This window comes from Sycon ciliatum, chromosome 11 (genome assembly GCF_964019385.1).
Source record: "Sycon ciliatum chromosome 11, ocSycCili1.1, whole genome shotgun sequence".
NCBI lineage: Eukaryota > Metazoa > Porifera > Calcarea > Leucosolenida > Sycettidae > Sycon > Sycon ciliatum.
Window position 1 is genome coordinate 14253683 of NC_088653.1, and position 24961 is coordinate 14278643.

The following is a 24961-nucleotide window of genomic DNA, read 5'->3' on the forward strand; positions in this document are numbered from 1 at the left end:
ATCGTCGCGGCCAATCGCCAGTTCTTGCCACCTAGAAACTGGACGTTATCAATACTCCATCTGCGGACAACTGTTTCGTCCTTTGTGGACTCATCAGCGCAGCACAGAGGGAATTAAGCCGAACCTGATAGCAATGGAAAATAAAAATCCCCAAAGCCAGGTTCACAATATCAACTTGTGGCAACTGCGCCTCACGGTGTACTGGAACAGCACGACCCGCCTGCCAGCAGTGCAGCTCAATGCACCCGCCAGCATTTCCGTGCGCATTTCGTCCTACTCACCAGTACAGATCCACATCACGTACCGCAACCGTATGCCGCTACTACGAGTACGGCAATTGCACGTGTCAGCTCAGGCAGTGCTTCCTCCAGTGACGACAGGAGCACCCCAGGGCTAAGTGTAAGGCCTCATCAGTAACTGTGTAAGCACTCAGTTTCTCACTTCTCAAAATTACTGCACTCACATCCTGATCCTATGCTCCGGAGGTATGTTGCACATGGTCGTAATTGTGGTGTTGTGGTAGGTTTCATCGGCAACCACTCATCAAACTGGGATCCATTGAATTTAACACGGTCACATGCTAACCCAGATTATATTTCTGCGCAACGATCCGTTTCTTGCAGCAGGCTTGAAACAGCTGGCCCGTGTTCTTCACCCCCTTTCTCGTCTCTGTGCTGTTCTGGCGTAGATGCGGTTCCTAGACGAATGGGAAGTTACACACGACACACCATTTGTAAAGCCTGGAGGGTCGAAGTGTCAACGATTACATTCCAGCAGACCGTATCTCTCCACAATGTCAAGATGACAATGCTGCAAACATGATTAGACAATTGCTCGCCCTGCTGTACCTTGCTAAGCTCAATGTTAAAAGTGCATTCTGCCGAATTCCTGTCTTCCCGGAGGAGTGCCCCTTGTAGATCCGCTGGCAGGATCACTGAATACTGTTATGAGAGCGTCCTGCCCTTCAGACTGTACTACGCTCCAGGCCAGCTAAATGGAACTCTGTCGCATCCGCCAGTGAATGGATTGTGTGCGGGCAGTTCGCACTCCCACGCCTGTTGCATTATGGGGAATACCTCAATTAACGTTACTTCCTCAATGCATGCTCTGGACTTGTGTTAGCTTGCCAGCAACTCGCTATTCTGCTCCGAGCGTTTACCTCGGTGTTTCTCTGGCCCCAGCAAAAGTGGAGGGTCCAGCTGAAGTCCTGACATTATTGGCATCTTCCCATTACGGGAAATACCTCGACTAACGTTTCTGTCTCCATGCATGCTCTGGACTTGTGTTAGCTCGCCAGCACCTCGCTACTCGGCGCCGTGCGTTTACATACCTCGTTGTTTCTCTGGCGTCAGCAAAAGTGCTTCCTCGATGTATGCTCTGGACCTGTGTTAGCTCGCCAGCAACTCGCTACTCGGCGCCGCGCGTTTACATACCTCGGTGTTTCTCTGGCGCCAGCAAAAGTGGAAGGTCCAGCTCACGTCCTGACGTTTATCGGCGTCACCCTGGACACCCGCGCGCTCACATCAGTCTGCCGATGGACGAACTTGCCAAGCTTCACGACCTACGGGCCACTCTCAACACAGCTTCAACTACCTAATGTCAACTCGAGTATCTTCTGGGAAAGCTCTCGTTTGCTACAAGAGTGATAGTCCCAGGACGCACATTGCAGATCGTGGTCACTTGCCAAGTAGCACCGGCAGCCGTATTACCTGATCAAGCTCTCCGAAGAGTGCCTCAACTATCTTCGCTGATGGCCTGAGCTCCTGGAATAGTAGAACGGCCGGTCCTTCTTCCTACGCCGTCCCTCAACTTGCTGCTATTCACTGATGCAAGTGGTGCACTTGGCTGGTGCGCGAACAATTGCGACCGGGGATAGGGCAATGGATATTCAATGAAGCAGACCAGTCAATCGCAAAGAGTGGTTTGCAATTGTGGCAGCACCTGGGAAAGCTAGCGGCACCAGCTGCAGATGCCAATCGATCGGCTTTACAGCAACTGCGAAAATCTTGCTCATCAGTTGTGGCTAATGTCCTGGCGTTATACACCGGCCATTCGTTTTGAATCAGCTGCCGGACTCGATATTCAGAGAGGCGGGAAGGTGGAAAGCCACGTCTGCCCGAGTAACATTCAGAGGCCACCCGCGGCCAAAGCATGGGTGGCTGGGGCAATGGCCTCAGCCCGTGATATCGAGTTCTGTTAGTCAATCGTTACCGAGCTTGCACTGCTTACAAATTTCACAGGTAGCTGCACTTTGTGATCCGCTCTGGGAGTGCCGATTTATGGAATATATGCTCTCAACTGGTTATGCATCTCTATATATCTAGCATTTGGCGGCTCTATTCAGAGTCATTGGCGGCTCCATGCGGAGGCATTGGCGGCTCCATGCGGAGGCATTGGCGGCTCCATGCGGAGTCATTCAGCGGCTCCATGCGGAGTAATTGGCAGCTCCACGGGGAGTAATTTGGCGGCTCCATGCGAAAGTCATTCGGCGGCTCCATGCGGAGTCATTCGCCGGCTCCATGCGGAGTCATTCGCCGGCTCCATGCGGAGTGATTCGCTGGCTCCATGCGGAGTCATTTGCCAGCTCCATGCGCAGTCATTCGCCTGCTCCATGCGGAGTCATTTGCCGGCTCCATGCGGAGTCATTTGCCGGCTCCATGCGGAGTCATTTGCCGGCTCCATGCGGAGTCATTCGCCGGCTCCATGCGGAGTCATTCGCATGCTCCAAGCGGAGTCATTTGCTGGCTCAGCTGCGAGCCATCTAGCGGCTCCAAGCAGAGCCATTATACCAGTTGCTCGAATCGGCACTCCCAGCTTAATGCAAAACTCGGTTGCTCTGTTGTGAGGTGGGGGGTGCTAAATGAGCGTTAGCATGCTAATGCGAGTTAGCAGCCAGCCCAGCGAGCTGTCCCAACCTGCACGCATGTGCGAGTCACGTGGGCACGCGCCCTTCAAAATCCTGTACAACGTCTCTTGCATGTCATTGCTGTTTGGATTTTCGAGCGTGCAACTTGCGGAACAGGTATTCCCAAACAATTTCCTTCCCACCCTCCCACCCACTAGCTCTACTCATGTTTTCAGCGCACACATGACGGTATCTGTATAGTCCTTGAGAATATATGCTCTCAACTGGTTATGCATCTCTATCATTTGGCGGCTCTATTCAGAGTCATTGGCGGCTCCATGCGGAGGCATTGGCGGCTCCATGCGGAGTCATTCGGCGGCTCCATGCCGAGTAATTGGCTGCTCCATGCGGAGTAATTCGACGGCTCCATGCGGAGTCATTTGGCGGCTCCATGAGGAGTCATTCGCCAGCTGCATGCGGAGTCATTTGCCGGCTGCATGCGGAGTCATTCGCCGGCTGCATGCGGAGTCATTCGCTGGCTCCATGCGGAGTTATTTGCCGGCTTCATGCCGAGTCATTCGCCTGCTCCATGCGGAGTCATTTGCTGGCTCCATGCGGAGTCATTTGCCGGTACCATGCGGAGTCATTTGCCGGCTCCATGCGGAGTCATTCGCCTGCTCCAAGCGGAGTCATTTGCTGGCTCAGCTGCGACCCATCTAGCGGCTCCAAGCAGAGCCATTATACCAGTTGCTCGAATCAGCACTCCCAGCTTAATGCAGAACTCGGTTGCTCTGTTGTGAGGTGGTGGATGCTAATGGAAAATAATCACAAACAGCAACGTACTGTCATGCGACCGTTGTATGGTAGAACGAACGTCGTATTGAACAGTACGCTGAGCGTATACGCAAATGCTGAGCTTGTAGTGAACCTCGTATTGAACAGTACCCAGAGCGTATACGCAAATGCTGAGCTTGTAGCCTGACCAACGCGTGACCAACGCTACACAATCAGCTGATTTTGGACGTATTTTTAGCTGAGCGAAAACCGAATAGGCGACAAAAAAGGGGCGATTTGGGGAAAGCCTTGTTCATATGTGTTTTCTGCATGTGTGTGAAACCATCATTGACCTGGGATCAAGGCACCGATTCAGTTCCTAATTTGGTAGATGGGGGGGGGGGGGGTAGATCTAACACCATTTTAAGTGATCAAAGACCAAAAATCCGTATAATTAAAAACTACACACAAAACTTCATTCGCCGTTGCATCAAATGTCGCACAGGAAAATGTTGGTGGCGCAAGGAAAAGCGTGTCTTTCTCGGAGTTACAAGTGACCACCACTGCTTTTCCTTGTCAGAGTCAACAATACACTTTGTTCTCCAGCATTAGAAGTTGTGTTGAAGTAGAAATTGCTGACTTGACATCCGAGAGGGCAAGCTTTCCTGCACAGGTATGCGTTTGGACATATTCAAAATGTTCGAGTGGAAAAATTCCAAATTGGTTATTTCAAGAAAACCCCAAAAGGATGCTGGGGGACATATCCTCAGTTTTCTTCTTTTTATTCATTTCTAACCCATTGCTCATTAGGGGACCAAAACCTGAGTTTCTTTATTGTCAGAACGCCCCTGCATGTGTGATTCGGTGAAATGCAGGGCCGCATGTGCCCTCGCCACATCACAAAAAAACCTTTTCTTGAAGACTCATGGTTCAGTGCCAATACCGGTAGTTATTCGTTTTTCTTTCTAATTTTCCATTCCTTTTTTTGCTTTTATTGATATTTGCTTTGTTTTCCTAGCTTACTATTGCCGTGGCTGGCTCAACGCCCTTGTCTCAGGGGATTCTAACAAATTCCGGTTGCTGCTCAGTGACACTGCAAAGGAAAGCGCAAGCCAAAGTCAGCGCAGCAAGAGCTACCCAAGGCGATTTGGGCGCGCATGCGCAGCAGTTGAGTGCACGTGTAAAGCCAGCTCGGTCGCAGCTAGCATGAGATAGAGAGCAGCGCATCGGTCTTATCGCTAACTAGGGTTAGCCCAAAAGCTAACCCAACATTAATAATTCGATCAAAGTCAAGAAGCCCCGGTATGCCGGTAGTGACCCTGGTTTCCCGGTATAATACCAGGAAAACCGGTATGGTCGGCAAGTAAGCGAATGGTCGCCATAACAGGTTTCACTGTGTGGTCTACTGTCTTGTAATTGTGCATTAACCCTTTGCCGGTCTAACTCAATGTATGTGAGGGGTGGTCACGCAAATACATGTACACACAACCAGCAATAACTCAAGAACCATGTGATGTAGGTATGGGTAAACCAAATATTTTCAAAATCAGTATGCCTGAACACTTCCAGAAAATTCAAATATGACTAGGTCCAGGCAAGGATAGGGCCCATGGTAGCCCCACAAGCTGAGAGAAAATACAATTGCGAATGAAATACACGAATATCACAGCACGAAGGGCATGCCAAGTTCGTGATGGAGCTGAAGTCGTACGATAAACAATCAGGTAAGGGCTACGACTTTACAAGAAATGTAGGCTCTCTACAATACCGCCATTGAACACCAACACCTCGCCATCGGTGATACGCCAGCAGCAGAAATTCCCATTCCAAGATATCGCAGTTTCAGTTTGTTCATCTCAGCGCTGCTCGCGTCAGATTCACTCTCGCTCAGATGAGTACTCAGTCGCGAGCTTACGCATGCCGTGATTCTCACGGCCAGGCGAATCAGCTGATCGCACCTGACGAGTCCTTGTGACAGTCGCTGTCGCCGTGTCGGCAGCAAGAAGCCTTCCTCTCTGTTTGGAGAATTTTGTTTCTTCATTCGTGGACGATATATTTTTGAACTAGCAGGACTCAACGGAGCTCTTTTTCTCGACACACTACACTGCAAAACCTCCCGGGAGATCCAGCCTGGACTGGTGATGTTACTGCTCTCAGGCCGCTTGTCAAACACGGCCCCAAGAGATGCACTCGCATTCTTGAAATGCGCGCATGGCGGATGGTCGTCTTTTCCAATTTCAACAAACTTCAGTCGATCGATACGGCAAAAGATTGTATGGTAAGCATGGTTGTTTTGCACATCGTCAGAAAGCCTTGGACCTCAGCTACGCGTAGAGCGCCATTTTAGCTGTCTCCTAGGAACAATACCCCAAAAAAATGAGGGCCAAACGTACCGATACTATAGTATCGGAACGCTTATGGTAGACCGGTAAAGGGTCAAGCCCAGCCGACCAGACGTATTACTAGCTTGGTCGCGAAATCAGCCAACTGTGATTCCTCTGATGTTCTCAATAGTTTCTTTTGTGCTTATTCTGCTTTCGTGAAGCATCCCAAAAATCCGGCGGACAACACTGGTACTACGGCTATTATAACACAACAGCTGATCGGGCTATCATGGCTTGCGAGGACGTGGGCACAGAGCTAATGACGCTGGCCGAAGTTCTAGCTATCCAAAATTTCATTCTGGCCAACAACGCCAAACTCGCCAATCGTTACATCTGGGTGCTTAACCCAGTATCAAATGTTCCGATCGCTTTCAATATGGCAACAAACGGGCAGAAGAAAGACACACTCATTGCTGAAGTCATGTGCAAGTCATCAAGTGAGTATTTGTTTTCAGCATTGCATGTGATGTGAGTGGTCCATGGCTGGTGCTAGCAACGTTTTGCAAGCATATTGACAATAGGGGTACATGCGTGTGTACATGTCATTCCGGGTATGTACAATACCAACGTATGCCCACAACATATGGGGCACCGACAGCAAGAACCAGGTGCTGTGTTCCGTGAACCGGAATAGAATGCCCCAACACACATAAGGAAAGTGCCTTATGTACAGACTACATAGTGGCTCTAGTAAAATAAAATAAAAAATAAATAAAACATACATTTACTAGTGCTACAGCCTCCATATTAGCGCTAGCTGACTGAGCGTGGCAGTTGTATGAATAATGTCATACAAGTAATCCTTGTACATGTACTCTGACGTAAATACAATAGCACACAACCCCCCCAGTCGAATTCCCTAACATGCAACCACAGTATAATAGGATTTCAACTCAACACAATAAAAAGCTCAAAAAACGCAATTCTGCTAAAATTGAAACTTGGATGTTGATCCAGTTATAACATGGAAAGAGAAAAGGACCAATAAGTTAGTACATGTAGTTATGACTATCGCACCCCGGCGGTAACGAGATAATTTCCATTCAGACAGTACGACAACAAGGCACAAAGCATGCAAGGATATTCAGACATTTGACGACCTGACACCTAGATCCAACACATCTACAAAGCGCAAACCAACAGCCTTCCAACTTGGAAAGCTCAGGTAAGGAAAACACCAATGGCGAGAAGGGATGCGCCACCAAGATGTGCATGAGCTGTGTCCCCAAAACCTAAACTACAAACTACAAAAGCTGTTAATTGTCAGCTGGAAACATCGCCCGCGGTAAGTCGTAACATGTGTCCCTTCCAATGCACATGCATGCTATCAAGAGTACATACCCCAGCCCCCTACGCATCACGCAGCTCTGCATAGGGCCGTGGTCGAGCGCAGTCGGATCTTCCGATGTCATTTGTACATTCCACACCAGCACAAGGCCGGTGTGGAGGCACGGCATCGTTATTTTTGATCCTAGGGTCCCCGCCACTACCTGGGTTCCTCTCAGATGTGTACGGTATTATGACGCAAAGTTCCGTTACGATCGACCAAGACCCTATGCAGAGCTGGATCAGGCGATACACATTCGGTGGAAGGGGGGGGGGGGGCGGGGTATGTACTCTTGATGCTATGAGCCACTGTGAAATGAGTATATTGTATTGTATGACTACTGTCTATTGTCGGCGTGTGGAGTAAATGTTGCGTTGTACTGCATCAAGGATTTGTGTGTGTGTGTGTGTGTGTGTGTGTGTGTGTGTGTGTGTGTGTGTGTGTGTGTGTGTGTGTGTGTGTGTGTGTGTGTGTGTGTGTGTGTGTGTGTGCGTTCGCTCGCTCGCTCGCACGTACACGAATGTTATGCGACTGTGTGCGCTCATGCGCACCTCCACAAGTGCATGTATGTGGACGGTTTGATTATTTAATATGGTGTCTACACTCAAGAGAAAGCCTTTTATATGTGTGTGTGTGTATGCTACTGCAGGTGCACGTGTGTTACATATTTGTGTGTGCAACAAGTGTAAAGTGCGTATCGGTTATTGTTTGGTCGTATACAAGAATATACTGCCTACAAGAATGAACACTCATTTTTTCATAATCATAACACATATTTTATGTGTATATTTATTCTTACAAGCATTATTATCGCATAGTAGAATATACCGGCCCTAAGAATGGATTTTGTGTAGCAAAATATGCCAGATTTGTGCAAAGTGTATCGCCTGTAGTTATAACATCTGTGCTCTGTGCATACTCAATACAATAAGGTTCAACACAAAAAGAGAGTTATGTCCAACTGAGCATTGGAGAATCACTTTTTCTGTCCAGTCGGACTCTTTCTTCCGACTTCTCTTGTATGTGCTGCTCCGCAGTCGCCTAGCACAACCGCGAGTCTGATCCGTGTGTATCATGTGTAGACCTACATGATTGTATATGATTGTACATGTCCACATGCCAAACGTGAGCGCATAATTATAATTATGATACCTGTATGTCACATATGTCACACGTGATTTATCGTGTGTAAGAAATATCGGCAATAAGAATCAAATCATTGTCAGCAATCGAGGACATCTGAGAGTTGTAATTTTTGTACTCCTCCGAGGTGTGATTTTTGGCGTGCTGGGCAGCCATCTGCAAAAAAACTGCAGAAAATGGTTGTTGTTTGATCCTTTGGTGTAATCTTTGTTTCTAGTCGAAGCTAGTTGCTGTTTGGAGCAGAAACGCTGAAATTGACTATTTTCTGCATGTACTCATACATGTACTCATGTACTCAGGTATGCAGTCTCTCTGTGCTCGTGGAGCAGCTGAAAAGGACCACTGGTATGTCTGGTTCCTGGTTTGAAAGTGGAGAGTCGACTTTTGTGCCTTGAAAAAGGAGTAGAGAGCGATAAAGGTACGTCTGTGGCTTATTTTTGAGTGCTCCTCGCACATTTTTGATCGTGATAGAAATTCTCAGACCAAAGTCAGACCAAAGTCAGCGCGATGATGGCCGTACAGTTTTCTTGTGGATTTTTTAGTTGTTTCATCTCGTATCTATGTCAGTATCGTGATGGTGAAGTGGAGAGGGTGATTTTCTTCCTCTAGGCTTCATTCGGCCGACTTTGCTTCGTCCTCGTTGAAAAGTGATCCTGAAAAAAAGGTCGATTCGCAAAATTATGTTGATTTTTAATGTACGTGGTGACATGCGATTGCTGACTATGGTTGTTTTTCAAACACCCACGCTATAACCGATACCTACTGTACTTGTTTGTGAGTGGGAGTATGTGCATCTAAGTGTAGGTATCATTGTGTGCAGATGCGCATGTACCCACATACGCTTGTGGTCATTCCACATTATTGGGAATAGTAGTATGGGGTGGAATAACTGAGTCGATCCATAGGGTTGAGTCGATAGAAGGAAACCCTTATCAACTCGCACCATGTGTAAACCGTATACCTAACATGCAAAAGCCCATAGGTACACCAGGTCTGGCATAAAAAATGTACGAAACACATTCCGCGGGGGTCTGTTTGAACGTTGCAATGTGCTCGTGCTGTGCTTCTGCTTGCTTGTGCATGGGTGTGTGACCATGCATGCACACATACATGTGCCTGCTGGGAGATGTTCTATCCAATTTCTGGGCAGCAACACATGGAACTCTCTACCCGATGCTACCCGCTCTCTAACAAACCCTGTTCATTTCAAAAAATCTCTTTCAGATCTTGATCTCACTTCACTCCATTAGCTATTGACACATGAGTACGTTCTGTCCCCTGTCCATCATCAATATTATCTACATGTACAACCACAACACACATAAAATACACTGCTGCATGGTATTTTTTTATAATTGTCCTGCTGACAGTCATGACACCTTATTACTTCCCATGCTGTTCATATTTGATCATATTAATCTATCATACTATTATATTTTTCATCATAGCCTAGGAGCTGTGGCATCATTTGTGATCCACAGCAAGAAGGCAGCAATGCCTGTACCTATGGTGAAGTAAAATAAAGGCAACATAACAGAACATGTATGGATACATATGTGAGCTTGTGTTCATGTGTGAGGGCAATGTCAGTCGATACCCAGTCGATAGTCAGTCGATAGGGTTGGATCAAGTCAATAAGGAGTTTGGGTCAGTCGATCACCCCTAGCATTATGACACCTAATGGGTGCTATGATTGATGGCAGTCATTTACTGCCACTATTTGATTTGAACCTGAATCTACATGTACTACAAACATGAAAATGAGCAGTTATTGGCCCAACATATTTATACCGGTAATTATATCCCCTTCAAGCTCTTTTCCTGAGGCCTTCTGAGAAACACCAGGTGCGACCCGTTGCAAGAGTTGTGGCGCAAAGCTGATCTGGACTAACCTCAAAATAGCATTTCAAGAATTGAGGAAAATCAACCAATTTTCTCTCCTACTTTTATTTTTGAACAACATGGGGGTTATCACGATCAGCCACCACCACCACACCAAGGTCGTTGACGCTGCAAGTTCTATTCAAAAGAAATCTCCAATTTTTCGCCCTTGGGGCTTCATCAGGGAGTAAAATAATAATGAAAATGAAACTGGCTCTGTAGCAAACTATAATAGCGGAGCATTGAGACATAGAGACATTGGCACTACAGAAGTGAGGAGAGGAGAGCACGAGGCGTCATACATTAGCACTATAATAAATGAATGGCGAGGACAACAAGAGGTGCACACTGGTTACATGGTGATAATCACACAAAGTGAGAGAGAAGCGTGAGAGAAGTGTTAAGGGGGCGCAAGGGTACGCAAGGTAGAGCACAGCATAAGAGTGAAACGCGTAACGTGGAAGAGAAACAACCGCACATGCACAAACTCAAACACAAACGCACACACACACACACACTCTCTCTCTCTCTCACACACACACACACACACACACACACACACACACACACACACACAGAAGTGTCCTAGTCCGTTAAAGACCATCCATCGTCCTCATTGATTTCGGGCCTTCTGTCCCTGATTTCAATCGCCCCCATTATCTTTCGGTTTGGGAGTGATGTCTCATGACCCACGATCTGGGCGTTGTTGAAAGACTCGAACCCCGTCGCCTCCACCACATCGCCGTGTTGCGTTCTGTAGTGGAATCCCCACGGGGATTTGGCCACTCTGCACCGTGCCTCCCGGTAGTGCTCGCCAAATCTGACATGTAGAGGACGCTCCGTTCTACCCACATACTCCTCTCCACAAACAGTGCAAGACATAGAGTACACCACACCTTTCACCACTCAAAGACTCTCAGGCATACCTGCATCGCACGCTCTGCATTCTCTCGGCCGCTCACGTCCTCTGTCCCTCCTCTGCTTCTCACGTAAGCAGCATAGATGCTCAGATGACGCAATCACCAGAACATCACGTAATGATCCCCTGGACGTAAGCACAACTCGCACACCAGGACTAAATGGACGGACTCTTCGCAAGGCGATCATTGATGAATGGTAGCTTAAGCACCGCTGCCAAAGGAGCCTCCTCGCCTCCCCGCCCTGGGTCGGCTTGTTGACTTTGTTGACTTGTTTGATTGCCACAGTTTTCGCTCGCCAGAGAACGTGGGCGGCCGAGAGAATGCAGAGCATGCGATGCGGGTATGCCTGATAGTCTTTGTGTGGTGAAAGGTGTTGTGTACTCTATGTTTTGCACTGTTTGTGGAAAGGAGTATGTTTGTAAAACGGAGCATCCTCTACATGTCAGATTTGGCGAGCACTACCGGGAGGCACGGGGCAGAGTGGCCAAATCCCCGTGGGGATTCCACTACAGAACGCAACACGGCAATGTGATGGAGGCGACAGCGGCGGCGGAGTTCAAGCCTTTCAACAACGCCCAGATCGTGGGTCGTGAGACATCTCTATCTACCCGAACGTTAAGGGAGGCGATTGAAATCAGGGACAGAAGGCCCGAAATCAATGAGGACGAGAGATGGTCTTTAACGGAATAGGACACTTCTCTGTGTATGTGTGTGTGTGTGTTTGTGTGTGTGTTTGTTTGTGTGTGTGTGTGTGTGAGAGAGAGAGAGAGAGAGAGTGTGTGTGTGTGTGTGCATTTGTTGTTGAGTTTGTGCATGTGCGGTTGTTGCACTTCCACGTTACACGTTTCACTCTTATGGTGTGCTCTGGCTTGCGTTCCCTTGCGCCCCCTTAACACTTCTCTCACGCTTCTCTCTCACTTTGTGTGATTATCACCATGTAACCAGTGTGCACCACCTCTTGTTGTCCTCACCATTCATTTGTTATAGTGCTAATGCATGATGCCTCGTGCTCTCCTCTCCTCACTTCTGTAGTGCCAATGTCTCAATGTCTCAATGCTCTGCGATTATAGTTTGCTACAGAGCCAGTTTCATTTCATTATTATTTTACTCCCTGATGAAGCCCCAAGGGCGAAAAATTGGAGATTTCTTTTGAATAGAATTTGCAGCGTCAACGACCTTGGTGTGGTGGTGGTGGTGGCTGATCGTGATATGAATTGGCTGCAGTGGAGCCTCCGTGTTCTAAAAAATGGGGTTGTCCACAAAATGAGGGTTGTCCACTGGCCAACGCTCTATTCAGTTGCTATTCACAATCGGTGAATGCACTGGAGAAAAGAACGTTATTGTGATAGTACAACTCGAGAGCCAAAGATTAGATTTAAAAAGAAAAGACCAAAATGTTACATGTTTCCGTAATTTGTGTCCAACACTGACAGTTATAAGCAAGATGGTATTTTGTGATATTAAATAATTATAGCTTTACGGGCCAGTTACCCATCGATGGATGTCCTGATCTTTCTTCTGGCCGTCCGTGTCTCCGCAGCCAGTACTTGGACCTCAATGAAAATTCACATAATGTGCTCTTGATGGTTCCGTGCTGCTGGTGATCAATCGCCAGGTGTTTACCTCACGGTTTGTCAAGCATCCTGCGACATGCTCCACAGTGGTGTTCCTCGACACGGTCTCTTGCGACACTGAATGCCTCACCGACATACCGCTTCTGACACAGTGAAGACTTCAGGATATAGCTAAAGCTGGGGGGGGGGAGGGGTCACACGTGCAGCTCGGTAAACCAGACGAGCCTGAGATACAGGGGTTGCGGGGCCTTCCTCGCCTCCGCTGCTCTCAGCACCTCCCTTGTTCTTGTGTCACGCTGCACTTCTTTGGTTTTCTAGCTGAAATGGTTCACTGTGATGTGTGAAAGCACTTGCAGTCACAAAGAGAAGGCAGGACAATGGTAAATTTCGAAACATGACCCAAAATAAGACTAATTTTAGGCCGAAATCGATAAACACACCCGCCCCTAGAAATTCACCTGAAACAGCCGTATCACCACGGAAACACACCCTGAAATAGTGCACTCATGCCCAAAAAGGAGCGGGTTCATGAAAAAAATCACCCCAAAGGGTTGGAGCCTCCTTAACCCTAGAAGTACCGGAGGCATCATTATGATGCATTTTCGAATTTCAAAATGGGATTGCTGTTATATGGGGGGGGGGGGGGGGGTGGAATCTCCCCAAATTTTGTAACTATTATTTATTTTGTATCTTGTTAATGGCAGTGGGTTGTGTTTTCAAAAATTTAGTACAGTTCCGAAATGCCAGGGGGTGTTACCTAGAACTACCGTGTGCATCATATGACTCCACATACCACAGGCATCAATAAATAGGGCGAATTTGGCTCAGAACCACACGTGACTAACGTGAAGAGGAATACATTTGGGAGCAAGGAGATTGGAGATCATGAAGGTGGTGATTTGTGCATATGGACATGCTAATATGCACATTTCACGTGTCGTTATGGTCAATATCGTAATCCCGAATCCTGCCGAAACAGACAAATTTGTTTGTCCTAAGTTTGAAAAGTTGTTGTTGTTACTTTATTTTACTTCACCAGAATTACAGGCAGTAAAATGCCTTCTCACTAGACCAGGTCTAGTTCTCACAAATGATGAAGAATGTGAATGAACATGCTAAAGCTAATGAAAAACAAGAAATAGAAAAAGATTAGAAAAACTTGTGTTTTATTTTTATGACGGTATTTGTATGTGAGTGACAGTGATTACATGACAAGGGAAAGAAAAGAAAAAATAGAAAGAAAAGAGTAAGGAATAAGCGAAGCAGATGTATGAAATAGAAATAGAGAAGTTGAGGTATTTGAGGAGAAAAGTCAGTTTGTCGATTAGAGACCAAACCAAAAGATCAAAATGCACATGTCTGACGAATGAGTCAAGACAGAGAAAGCGTGTGAAGAACATCTGGGCACAGCAGGGCTTTGAAACCCAGAATATCTTCATGGCAGCGAATATTTGCCGGAAGCCTGTTCCAATACACGCTGCTCATGAATTGCATGGACGCTCGAGATGCTGGTCCACGAACGAATGGAATTTGGAGAAGACGTGAGACCTGGCCACATGTTACACGGCGTGTACTTTGCTCAAGACCATGTTCAGCGATCAACAGAAAGAAGCCAGGTTCAGTAGGCGCAGTGTCGCTGCCGGTAAAGAATATCATTTGATTTAGAAAATTGGCAGGAGGTTGCGGATGAATGCGAGGAGAGTGCCTGGAGCATTATGTGCTAACAATTAGAAGTGATCCAACACAGAGACACATAGTTTTATGCTCCGGATGAAGATGACACCACGTTCTCCTTTCGCTCGTAAATGTATTTATCACAGCAGTCAAAGAATGACCAACCTGGCTGAGAAAAATCCAGCAAGTTAGCCAAGCAGCAGCCATTTCCAGGGTACACTTAGAAAGGTGATCACACGGAAGAGCATGTATTGTTATCACAAACAACTACTGAGGGCAGTACAAGCAAGGTAGTGTTTCTAAATGTCCGCTCTCCTTGAAAATGTTGCGGGCCTGTAAAACAGACACGAATAATGTGTTTGTGTTGCCTTTCCTTTCATTACATTGTGTCTCTCTAGCCAATCTAAATGAATTCAGAACTTGTTGGACCCATGACGACATTAGTATCATTACAGATCCTAAATTCAGTAGCGGCATAGACATGTTTCTCACATACTCTGAAAACGTAGCCTGGTGTGATAATAGTCCAGCGACAATCATCCCATTCCCTTTCCAGCACTTCTGCTTGGACTCACTGACACGCTGGACTGACATATTTAGTACATTACAAAAGCAACACTGGGTTTTGGACAAATCCTCTTCGACAAATGCTCGTGCCAACGATCTCAAGATACATGACCGAGGAGAATCCTTCATTGTGACATGCTGGACAAGTAAGTGACCCTTTAATCCTGGAACAACCATGCCTTCTGGCATGTGAATATACCTGCCACTGTGCATAAGTGACCAGTTTTCTTTTGTCATTTCCTGAGCACTTCTGAAGCCCGGGTTAGTTCTGCTTTGTGATTTTCTTCTGTCTTCCTGTCATTCAAATTTATTTTCTTTCTTCCTTTGATTCTTTCCTTCCACATTCGTCTTTATGTCGACGACCTTTCATGACACGCCGCCCAATGCGTGTGTGTGTGTGTAGGATTCGCCTGGCGAGGGCTTAGTCTGGGCATAGTTGATAAAATGCTCCTCTCCCCGGGTGAAACAATGATGCCACTCCCAGCACATGTGCTACAGTCACCCAGAACCAGAAGCATGAATAATCGAACCTCATGCATACTTACCCAAAGCAGCTGACCTCCTTGCCCTTCACTGAACACACATTTGCATCAGACGCGAGAGAAGCAAAACTGGACTTAGAACAGTGCGTTAAAAATAGACATCAACGGATCCTGCGTAGCTCAATACCAACTATTTGTTCCAACAATGTTCTGTTATTGTCCCTAACACCTCTCTATGGATATGATATCGCAACCAAGAGAACAAACTGTGCAGTAACCATTATTATATTGGTGAAGCATAACTAGCATGGCAGCAACCATGTGAGAGATAAACAATGTGAAATGTTCATGTGAAAAAAATGTTCAGAACAGTTTCAGTCTCGTTACAATCTTCAGTGAACGTACATAGCAGTGGATAGAAAACTAATCAAACACTCTTAGGCCAAACGTTTTTATTTCTATGTTTCTCGTCACCCACGCGCATACGATCCAGGGGTCTGGAAGAAAAAAAAGAAAAAAAACGCTGTGCTGCTCTGACTGTGCATGCGTGGACCAGCACACTCAAATAAAACTGAAACCAACAACAACAACTTCAAACAAGAAATCTGCTCACTTCTGATTAACTCAATCTGCCCCTGCAGCGCTCACCCTCTCCCATACTTGTAAAGTTCAAAGTGATGTAAATCACTTTCCAACTGTTTAACCCACAATCTCACCTTCCGAGTCATAAATTTATCTCTTATTGGCGATGGTGCCATCGTGAGAATAAAGAATTCAACAACAACACTCATGCACATGTACATAATGTGGCCTGGCCTGCGCGACACATGATGCAAGGACGGCATTTTTTGTGCGCAATCTAGCTGCACAAGCACAGATTGTGACAGAAGCTCCTACCACATACTAGTTGCTAACTTATGGATGCTATTTTGCATGGCGTATTGGTGGATTTTAGTGAGAACAAAGGTCTAATAAACTTTTTTATTTTTCGGTCATGTTTTATTTTTTTCCCCCTCTCGCATGCGTTTTTAGATTTTCAGGTGACGAGATACATAGAAATAAAAACGTGTGGCCTTATATGTAACAGAAAGAGGAGAGAAAATAAAATGCAATGCATGAAATAGCACTAAATGGGGCAAGAAAGCGAGAAGCATACTAGTAGCAAGCTAACATCACACCAGGTGAGCATATACAAACAGATAGAGTAAATAAAACTATAAAACTATCACATGACTCGGGAACAAGGGAGGGGGGGAGGGAGAGAGGGACAACAATGACAATATCAGACTGACCAGGTACTATGTGAATAGTTTGAGGGTGATGACACTTTCTTTTGGGACACACAAATCAGGCCAGGTGAATGAAAATAGCTTCAAAAGCGTTTAGCTGCATCACAGGGGAATGACTGGCAGGACACAACACAGTGAAACGAGAATGCGAATGTGACTGGCAACAATCGGGGTGCGTTTTGAACAGATCAATGGTTCTGAGCATGTTTTATGTTTATCGCCCTGCAGAGCGTCCTTGGGATGATAAGCTCGTGGTGAAGCACGAATGCCGTAACCACACCCTCTACTACCTGATAAGTGCTACGGGAACCCAATATGATGAGGCCGAACAGAAATGTGGCAACAGAAAAATGACACTGCCACCAATGGCGATTATGGACTGTGTCTGGCTGTTTACAAAGAAACTTGGTTTACCACCAGCTTGGATGGACATAGCAATTGGAGCGCATGAAAGGATTGCCAGTGATAACAGGCCTCGTCCTACTAGTTCTGCTATGACTGCAATATGCGCACAAGGTAAGGACATTGACTATTTCATTCATGACTAATTCGAGAGGGGTGCTGTTGTAAGACAACAAATATTCGGGGCATATTTATTTTCGCCTATTTTCGGCCTGGTCGTATTTGGCCGAAAATTAGTTGCGGCCGAATTTTTGTTTTGCAAAGCTCAGTGTGACAGTATATACAGGCAGCAGCAGTACGGGCCGAAAATTTAATGCGGCCGAAATGGGTTTTCCAAAGTTCAATGTGACAGCATATACAGGCAGCAGCAGTACAGGCTGAAAATTTAATGCGGCCGAACAAAGAAAGGATCAAATGTTACAAGTTATGACCAACTGTCCACCAATGTAAACAGACGAAAGAGCTTGAAAGCTCAGGACCCTCGCTCTGCTTTTTTGGCTAGGTCATCATGCATGTTAATCAAACTGAGGAACAAGTATTTGCCAGTTGATCTCCATTTCTGGGAACCTGCCTCCCCCTATACTACTTGAGAAGCATACTACTCTCCCGGTGAACTGCAACGGTACCCCAAGGCCATCACTGCCGCAGCGGCGGAGGCCGCCCCTCTTTTTCGGCTATTTTTAGCACACTGCAACAAAGCGCGATGATCGCAGCTCAGAACGAACGTGGCAAATAATGAAGATTGCAATTACACCGAAATGGCACCAAATGCCTGGAAATGCTTGCAATTGGCTTCAATTGTTTAAGTTAATTTTTCCCTGGGAAGGGTAATGTAGAATCCTTGTCCGATCATAGCGTCTTCTTGCTTTGGTGCAGAATCCAAAAGTCTCTTATTGTAGTTACATTGAAATGGCACAAAATGCCCAGAAATGTTTCCAATTGGCTTCACTTTTGGAAATTGTTTCCGGGGGACCCGGACATTGTTTGCGGGGGGACCCGGACATAGTTTGCGGGGGGACCCGGACATAGTTTGCGGGGACCCGGACCCCGGACCCCCTTCCATGGCTGTCCAACCTCCAAAATTGGTGTGACAGGCCTGTACCCTGCTGCCACGTGTGGGTTCTGCCAGGTACCTTGGTGTCACATTCGATAGTACCATGTCTTGGGATGGCTACGTAACCCGCTGTGTGAACCGATATCTGTGGAGGATGCGGCGTTGCCTTGCCATAGAGGGTCGGATCACTTACTTCCGGCTGCTGCCTAAATGGATGAGAAGCGTGTTGTGATATATATAATTATGGTCCAAACCGATGTGGAGGCCCTTAAAGATCGCGTCAAAATCATTTTGATGTCATCGACCGATTTGTCCATGTGTCACGGCTGTTTTTTTACGGTAAAAGTCGGACATTCAAAATGGCGTTCAGAAAGTCATGATCAAATGGCGTCGTCATCTTCTATTGTCTCGGGCTGTATTTCCACTGACACTGAGAGGGGTCTGTGCTGCTCATAATAAAGGAAATCTACGTATTTTATGATGCTTCCGCGTGCACGAGGTTGTCTTCTTCCTAGACTCCGAAGTTGGTGCAGTTTCGAAAGCATTTCGCTCGTCAATTCTACCTTCCTTCTTCGCCTTTCCCCTCGTAGCCCTCCAAAACAAGGGCAAGTTAGCCGGCGTGCCTAACGTGTGCGGAGGTTTCTAGGTCTACGCTGACAGTTTTTCTTGATAGATCTAAGCTTGTTTGAGAAGTGTGCCAAAGCTTGCTGCGGCAGGATAAGCCGATCTCTGGCAGGAGCTGCCCAAAGTTACATTGCTTGCATGGGCATGGAGGTCCATGTCGAAAATTTGAATTCGTTGTGCCGAGTTGGAGGATGCTAGCTGCCCTCGGTCCGGAGTGGCCGTAAGTCCACTACGTACTTAGCCCAGGATTATGCGCCAGAGCTAAAGAATTTTTTTATGAGAGACGTTTCAGCAGATAAAGAGAATGTGCATCCAAAGTACTTCTGTGCAGCATGCAAAACAGCAATGCAAGACTACAAATCTAGTGCAGACAGTGCAGTTACAAAATGCAGTGGTGGTTGTGGGCAGGGAAAATTAGTTGTATGGGAGCCCCATAAGAGAGTAGGCTGTAGTGTTCGCATCACCGTGCACAAAGTTGCTAAAGGCGGTCGTCCCCCAAAGTCTCATACGTACAAAAAAGCAGCTTCTGTGCCGAAGCCAGAAAATCAGCAAAACCAATGCAGTGATGTAAGCAGTGCAGTAGACATGCCTCTTTCCGAGCTACTGTGCAGAGCAACTCCGTCATATATTTCAAATATGGAGCTATTGCCCAGTCGTTTCTCTACACAGTTGGAAACCTTAATTTGCCCCATCTGCTCCTTAGTCGTAGACCGTGCAGTTGAGTCTAAGTGCTGCTCAACGCTGTTTTGCGCAGCATGTGTATATGCATGACACAAGTGCTCACAGCTTTGCAATGGGTGCTCCAACCCCACCCTGCTGTCCACCTATTTGCAACCCAATTCTGGGCTTCGCCCTATTCTGTCACAAGTGCACATCAGTTGAGTTGTGACAATGCCGGTACCTGTAGAATGGATGGGTGTTCTGAGTCTATAATGTTATCTTTCCTTCGGGGTCATGTATCCCAATGCACTGGATATGCCCGCTGCATTTGCCCTTCCACCCCTGTTTCAGATGTTTTGCAGGCACCAGATTTTATGTTACAGGGCGACGTCTCAGACCGGTTGCTTTCCAAGCTGATTTCGGCTAAATCAGAGGGTAGTCAGGTGCAGCAGCGTACAGGAGGTAGGCCAGTTGTGTGGGAGCGGGTCACAGCAGCGCGTGTGTCCTCTGAGGAGGCATCTGAGCGTACCAGGCACCGTAGAAGTAGTGAGTTGGACCACCTGCGGCACACTGTCTGCGGGGGACTTACCGGCAGTTTTGCCCAGCAAAGCCACGACACTCGTGTCATGTCTAGACAATCGCGGGATGCATTGCTAAAGGATGCTGGCATTCTGCAAAAGGGTACCACTCCAGGCAATGGACTTGCCATTAAGGGCAGATTTGCAACTGCCATGGTATGCACTTCGGAAATTGCGGCGGTACATGCGGGAGTTTGGGGTACCCCTTGAATCCGAGCAGTGCACGCGTCACCAGGTGAACAATAGCCTCCCCTTTCAGTTACTTGAACAGGAAATTCCACTATGCAGCAAAACGGGCAGTGTCACGTTGTGTCCAGTGGTCTGCTTTGAAAACTTGGTTGAGCCGGTAGTTCACTATAGTCAGTTGCATGCAGACTCTGGAACTTTGACATGGAGAGACGGTAGCATCCCTGAGGATGAAGTATGGGTGAAGGTGGGGGGTGACCAAGGGGGTGAATCCTTTAAGCTCTGCTTCCAGATTGTCAACACTGCAAGTCCTAACTCTCTTGCCAACACAATCCCTTTCCTGGTGTTCGGTGCTAAAGATTCACCATCAAATTTGCAAACCACACTGGAGCCGTATTATGCCCAGTTTCAACAATTATCCACTACAGAGTGGAATGGAAAGCGGATCAGACTCACTGTGTTTGGCGATTACGAGTTCTTGACCAAGAGTTATGGCTTGTCTGGTTCCAGTGGTCGGCGGCCTTGTTTGTTTTGTCTTTCTACTAAGGACGAATTTCAAACACCGCTTACTCCAGAGGTTCAACCCAGAAGCCTTGATCAACTAAAAGAGGACTTTGACAGGCTTTCAGGTAGTGGTGGTGCACTTTCTACGGCTAAACACTACAACAACGTGATACGCCCAACCATCATTCCCGTTGAGCTTGACAATATCTGTATGCCAGTCCTGCACCTGGACCTCGGGATTTTCCCGTGGTTATACGAAGCTATGATCCGGGACACAGACTCGTTAGACCTTAGTATCGCCAGGTCAGGCCAGAGCATAACAGATAGTGCTGAGTTCAATGCAATAGCCGAGCAACAAAGAGAGTTTAACGAAATGATGGAAAACCTTAACCAGGCCTCAGCTGAAGCTGAGGCAACATAAACTCAACTGCAATGGTTTGTGATGCAAGCACAAAACGCCACAGTTGGCACAACCGACTATTCCCACTACATTGCACGTGCAGGTGCTATGCATCAGATGTGGGCCGTTCAACAAAAACGAGCTGCAGAGCTCCGTGTTCAAGTTGAAAGGCTCCAAAATATTCTGGAACAAGCCAAAGTCAGCATGGGCCCATGCAGCCGCTCGTTCGAGCCTGTTCTCAAAGCAAATCGTATTGATAGGCAGGCATACCACTCGGGTGCATTTGTGGGGAATCATGTGGATAAGGCATTGCAAATTGAAGTTACAGAAGCGATAGTCTCTGCACCTTTGAATACTGTGCGAAGTCTCACCAACCCGGAGGGCAGAGCAACAGCTAACACACAAGCACAGGACAAGCTCCACACACAAGCAGAAGGCATACAGACCAGGTACAGAAGTCTGCTCAACAACTATGCAAGATGCAGAGCGTTATTTGCAGGCACTAAAAAAGTGACAGCACAAGACCTTACAGTTCTGAAGCAAGAGATAGATAATTTCCTTTCTTCTGTCAGAACAGAAGTGGTACTTCGACACAATAAAACAGTCACGCCAAAACTCCACATACTTGAGTATCACACGGTCCCATGCATGCAGAGGTTTGGCGTGGGCCTTGGCGTACTCGGAGAGCAAGGTGGCGAGGGTACTCACGCCCGTTTCAACAAACTCAGACGGTCACTGGATAACCTGCCCAGGGACATCGACCGGCTGCGAGTCCTGATGACTCAATACTTGTTATCTACTTTACCTGATTACAACCGCCACATTCTTGCTCCAGGAGCTAGGAAGAAGACCAAACCAGCTTCATGAGCAGCTGCTCTCCTACACTTCATCCGCACGCGGTCTTCAGGTCCATCGCGACATCAAGAGTCCTTTTTAGATTCCATTGCACAACATTTTCAGTCATTTTCTTCTTCTCAAGCATCTCTGTCTTTCTATTATTTCTGAAGCGCTCAGTTAGGATAGGTAGAATATAGAATATTTAGATCTAGTAGGTAGTCACTGAGCGGGTGGTTGGTGGGCAAAACACCGTGCTCCTCTGAGCACACCATTCTACAACAAGCATTGGAAACAAGAACCTAGAAAATGACAATCTAGAAACTACAAAGCCAAAGGCCGCTCAAAAAGTCAAGACCATTAATTTTTGAAAAAGTGTGGATCATCGATCTCGTTTGAGTGCAGTGCACTCCGTTTCCATTGGCAACCAAATACGACGCCATTTTGCCCAGTGGCCACGCACAAACAGCCGTGGTGTGAGGATAAAAGCATCACCTAGTCAGATCTGGATCAATTTCTCACATAAACGAAATGCTCTGGGCATTCCAGCAAATTCAGCTTAAATTCCATAATTCCCCGGGCCATAGCTTTGGTTTCCTTTTGACGATATGTTCAATCTTGGGCTTCCTGAAAAGCTTGTTGCAAGAAGAACACGTTGAGCCCACACTTCCCGCGAAGTTCAAAACGCCAGCGCTACAGCCCAGCGTCTTAGTTGCAACGCCAATATTCCGACCGAAGTGAATGTGGCCAGGGGGTCACCGAGCATGTTTAGCATTGGGAAATCACTGAGTTCGTATTTTGTCATCTGGTGTGGCTTTCCGTGGGTGAGAATTTGGTGAACTTGACTATCTAGCATGGGAGCAAGCTTTGTTTCTGTGTTGGCGTGTGTGTGTGTGTGCGTGTCTGTGCATGTGTATGTGTGTGCATGTGTCTGTGTGTCTGTGTGTCTGTGTGTGTGTGTGTGTGTGTGTGTGTGTGTGTGTGTGTGTGTGTGTGTGTGTGTGCATGTATATGTGTGTGTATAATGTGTGTGTGTGTGTGTGTGCGCGCGCGCGTGTGCGTGTGTGCATGTGTGTGTTCCTGTTTGTGTTTGCAGTGAAAGAGGGCAATTCTGTCTGGTAGCTGTCGCCATAAACCATTAATCTGCAGGGAGCTGATGTCCGGATTAGTGTCCAGTCCGTGAAAACAACACAGAACGTGCACAAGACACCATAATATTATGGTATTCCCTTCACCTCTAACAACCCTCAGCAGCCATAGTCACAATATGGTGATGGATGCCTGCTTCATCGTTGATAGCGACACAGTCGTAGAATACCTTCCTATCTTATATGATTAGACCGTAATCTGCACAGCAAATGCTAGAAGGAGTTTCCCCAGTTTTCTTCGTTTTTTGCCTTTTCTTTCTCTCTCTTCCTTTCTCTGATCTCATATTGGTGGTGATACATGTATATATGTATATATTATATGCATCAACCTATGATCAAGAGACTATTCAAACCTATTTGCAACCTCTAAGTCTACGGAGAGTGGTCATATAGGTATTACAAAGCCTACAGGGATTTGTAAACTTATACTTAAAGACTTCCATCGCAGGACACAGAACGCCATGCATCATTTGTTGTAACTAAATAATTTCATGCCTATCCGCAATCATCAGACAACTTATCATGATTGCATGAGGGCATGGATCTTTGTTGCAACGAAGGATGCGTGATGCTCTGTGTCCTGTGTAGTATAGCTCTATTTGAACGAACATTGAGCACTCTACCGAGCGGGAGGACTCTCATTAATTCAAAAGGTTTCCCCAAGATAAAGGCTAAACTTAACTTGGAGTTGCATAGTAGTAGTACAGTCAGACCTCGCATAACCGCACACATCTGTTTTCCAGAAAATATCCGGATAGGCGAGGGAACCGGATTATCGAACACACATACTGTATGTGCGCATGGCATATGCGGTAAATCGGTAACCACCGATTTTCTACCGGATGGCGAGGGATCCGGATAAACGAGGCCTGACTGTAGTAGTTTTTTATGATTTTACTAGGGGAGTCCCAACAGGCTACTGTCTTTTTATTGCAGTGAGAGGCTGCAGGGTGGTGGTAGCAAACAGTGGATGGCTAATGAACAGCATAGTTCAACAAACTCCCTCTACAATCGTTGTGTGGAGAACTTAATGTTTAATAAGGCAATAAGCAGAATCAGCGAAGCGGACATTGGACGTAGTAATGTAGAAAAATAAAAGATGGATAAGAAAGTTTCCGAACACGTTTTCTAGAGACATTCATCATTGTTGCACCGGTCAGCCTTGGGCACCAATGGAGTCCACCTGTGTTGCGTTGTTGGGGGCTTGCGTTGGTTCGTGGGTTATGCTCCGGAACGGAACGAAATGGAAACGCGAAGTGTTTTGCAATATTTTCAAAACATTTTCGTTCTCGTGTTAATGCTGAAAGCGATTGGAAACGGAACGCGGTCATGGAAATCATTTCACGTGTAGGGGAAATATTCAAACCACGTACTCCAACAGCGTTCATGAGCTAGCCAACTCCAACTAGCGTGTTACTTCCTACCCTTGCGCTAGGCCAGCACGTCCCAACTCCTGCCTGATTGTCCGTTTCCAGGTAAATGGTTGACGATTTGCCGTCCTTGTGTTAATGGTTTGAAAACGATTCGAGGGCAGCATGTGTTGGTTCCGTCTCGTTTCGTTCCTTTTCAATGTGATATCCTACAATTTGACCTGGCCCTGACGAAAAGCACTGCAACGTCGGATTCTCCAATTGGAAGTATATTCTTTCAAAAAAAATCAGCGTCTGGGTGCGAGGGAGTAAAGTCACTCCTGGTAGCGTAGCAAAAAGGC

At 46.8% G+C, this 24961-nt stretch overlaps 1 protein-coding gene across 2 annotated transcripts in view; it reads left to right on the forward strand.

Annotated features, from left to right (window-relative positions):
* LOC135827738 (uncharacterized) overlaps positions 1-23606 on the forward strand; it is a 192470-nt gene extending 168864 nt beyond the window's left edge. For both annotated transcript variants that reach the window (XM_065340189.1, XM_065340188.1), the window contains exons 20-23: positions 6165-6440; positions 14921-15235; positions 17089-17376; positions 23199-23606. In XM_065340189.1, the coding sequence (XP_065196261.1) occupies positions 6165-6440; positions 14921-15235; positions 17089-17376; positions 23199-23224 (905 nt within the window). In that variant the 3' untranslated portion in view covers positions 23225-23606. The remainder of the gene's footprint in view (positions 1-6164; positions 6441-14920; positions 15236-17088; positions 17377-23198) is intronic.
* Positions 23607-24961: the final 1355 nt, after the last annotated feature.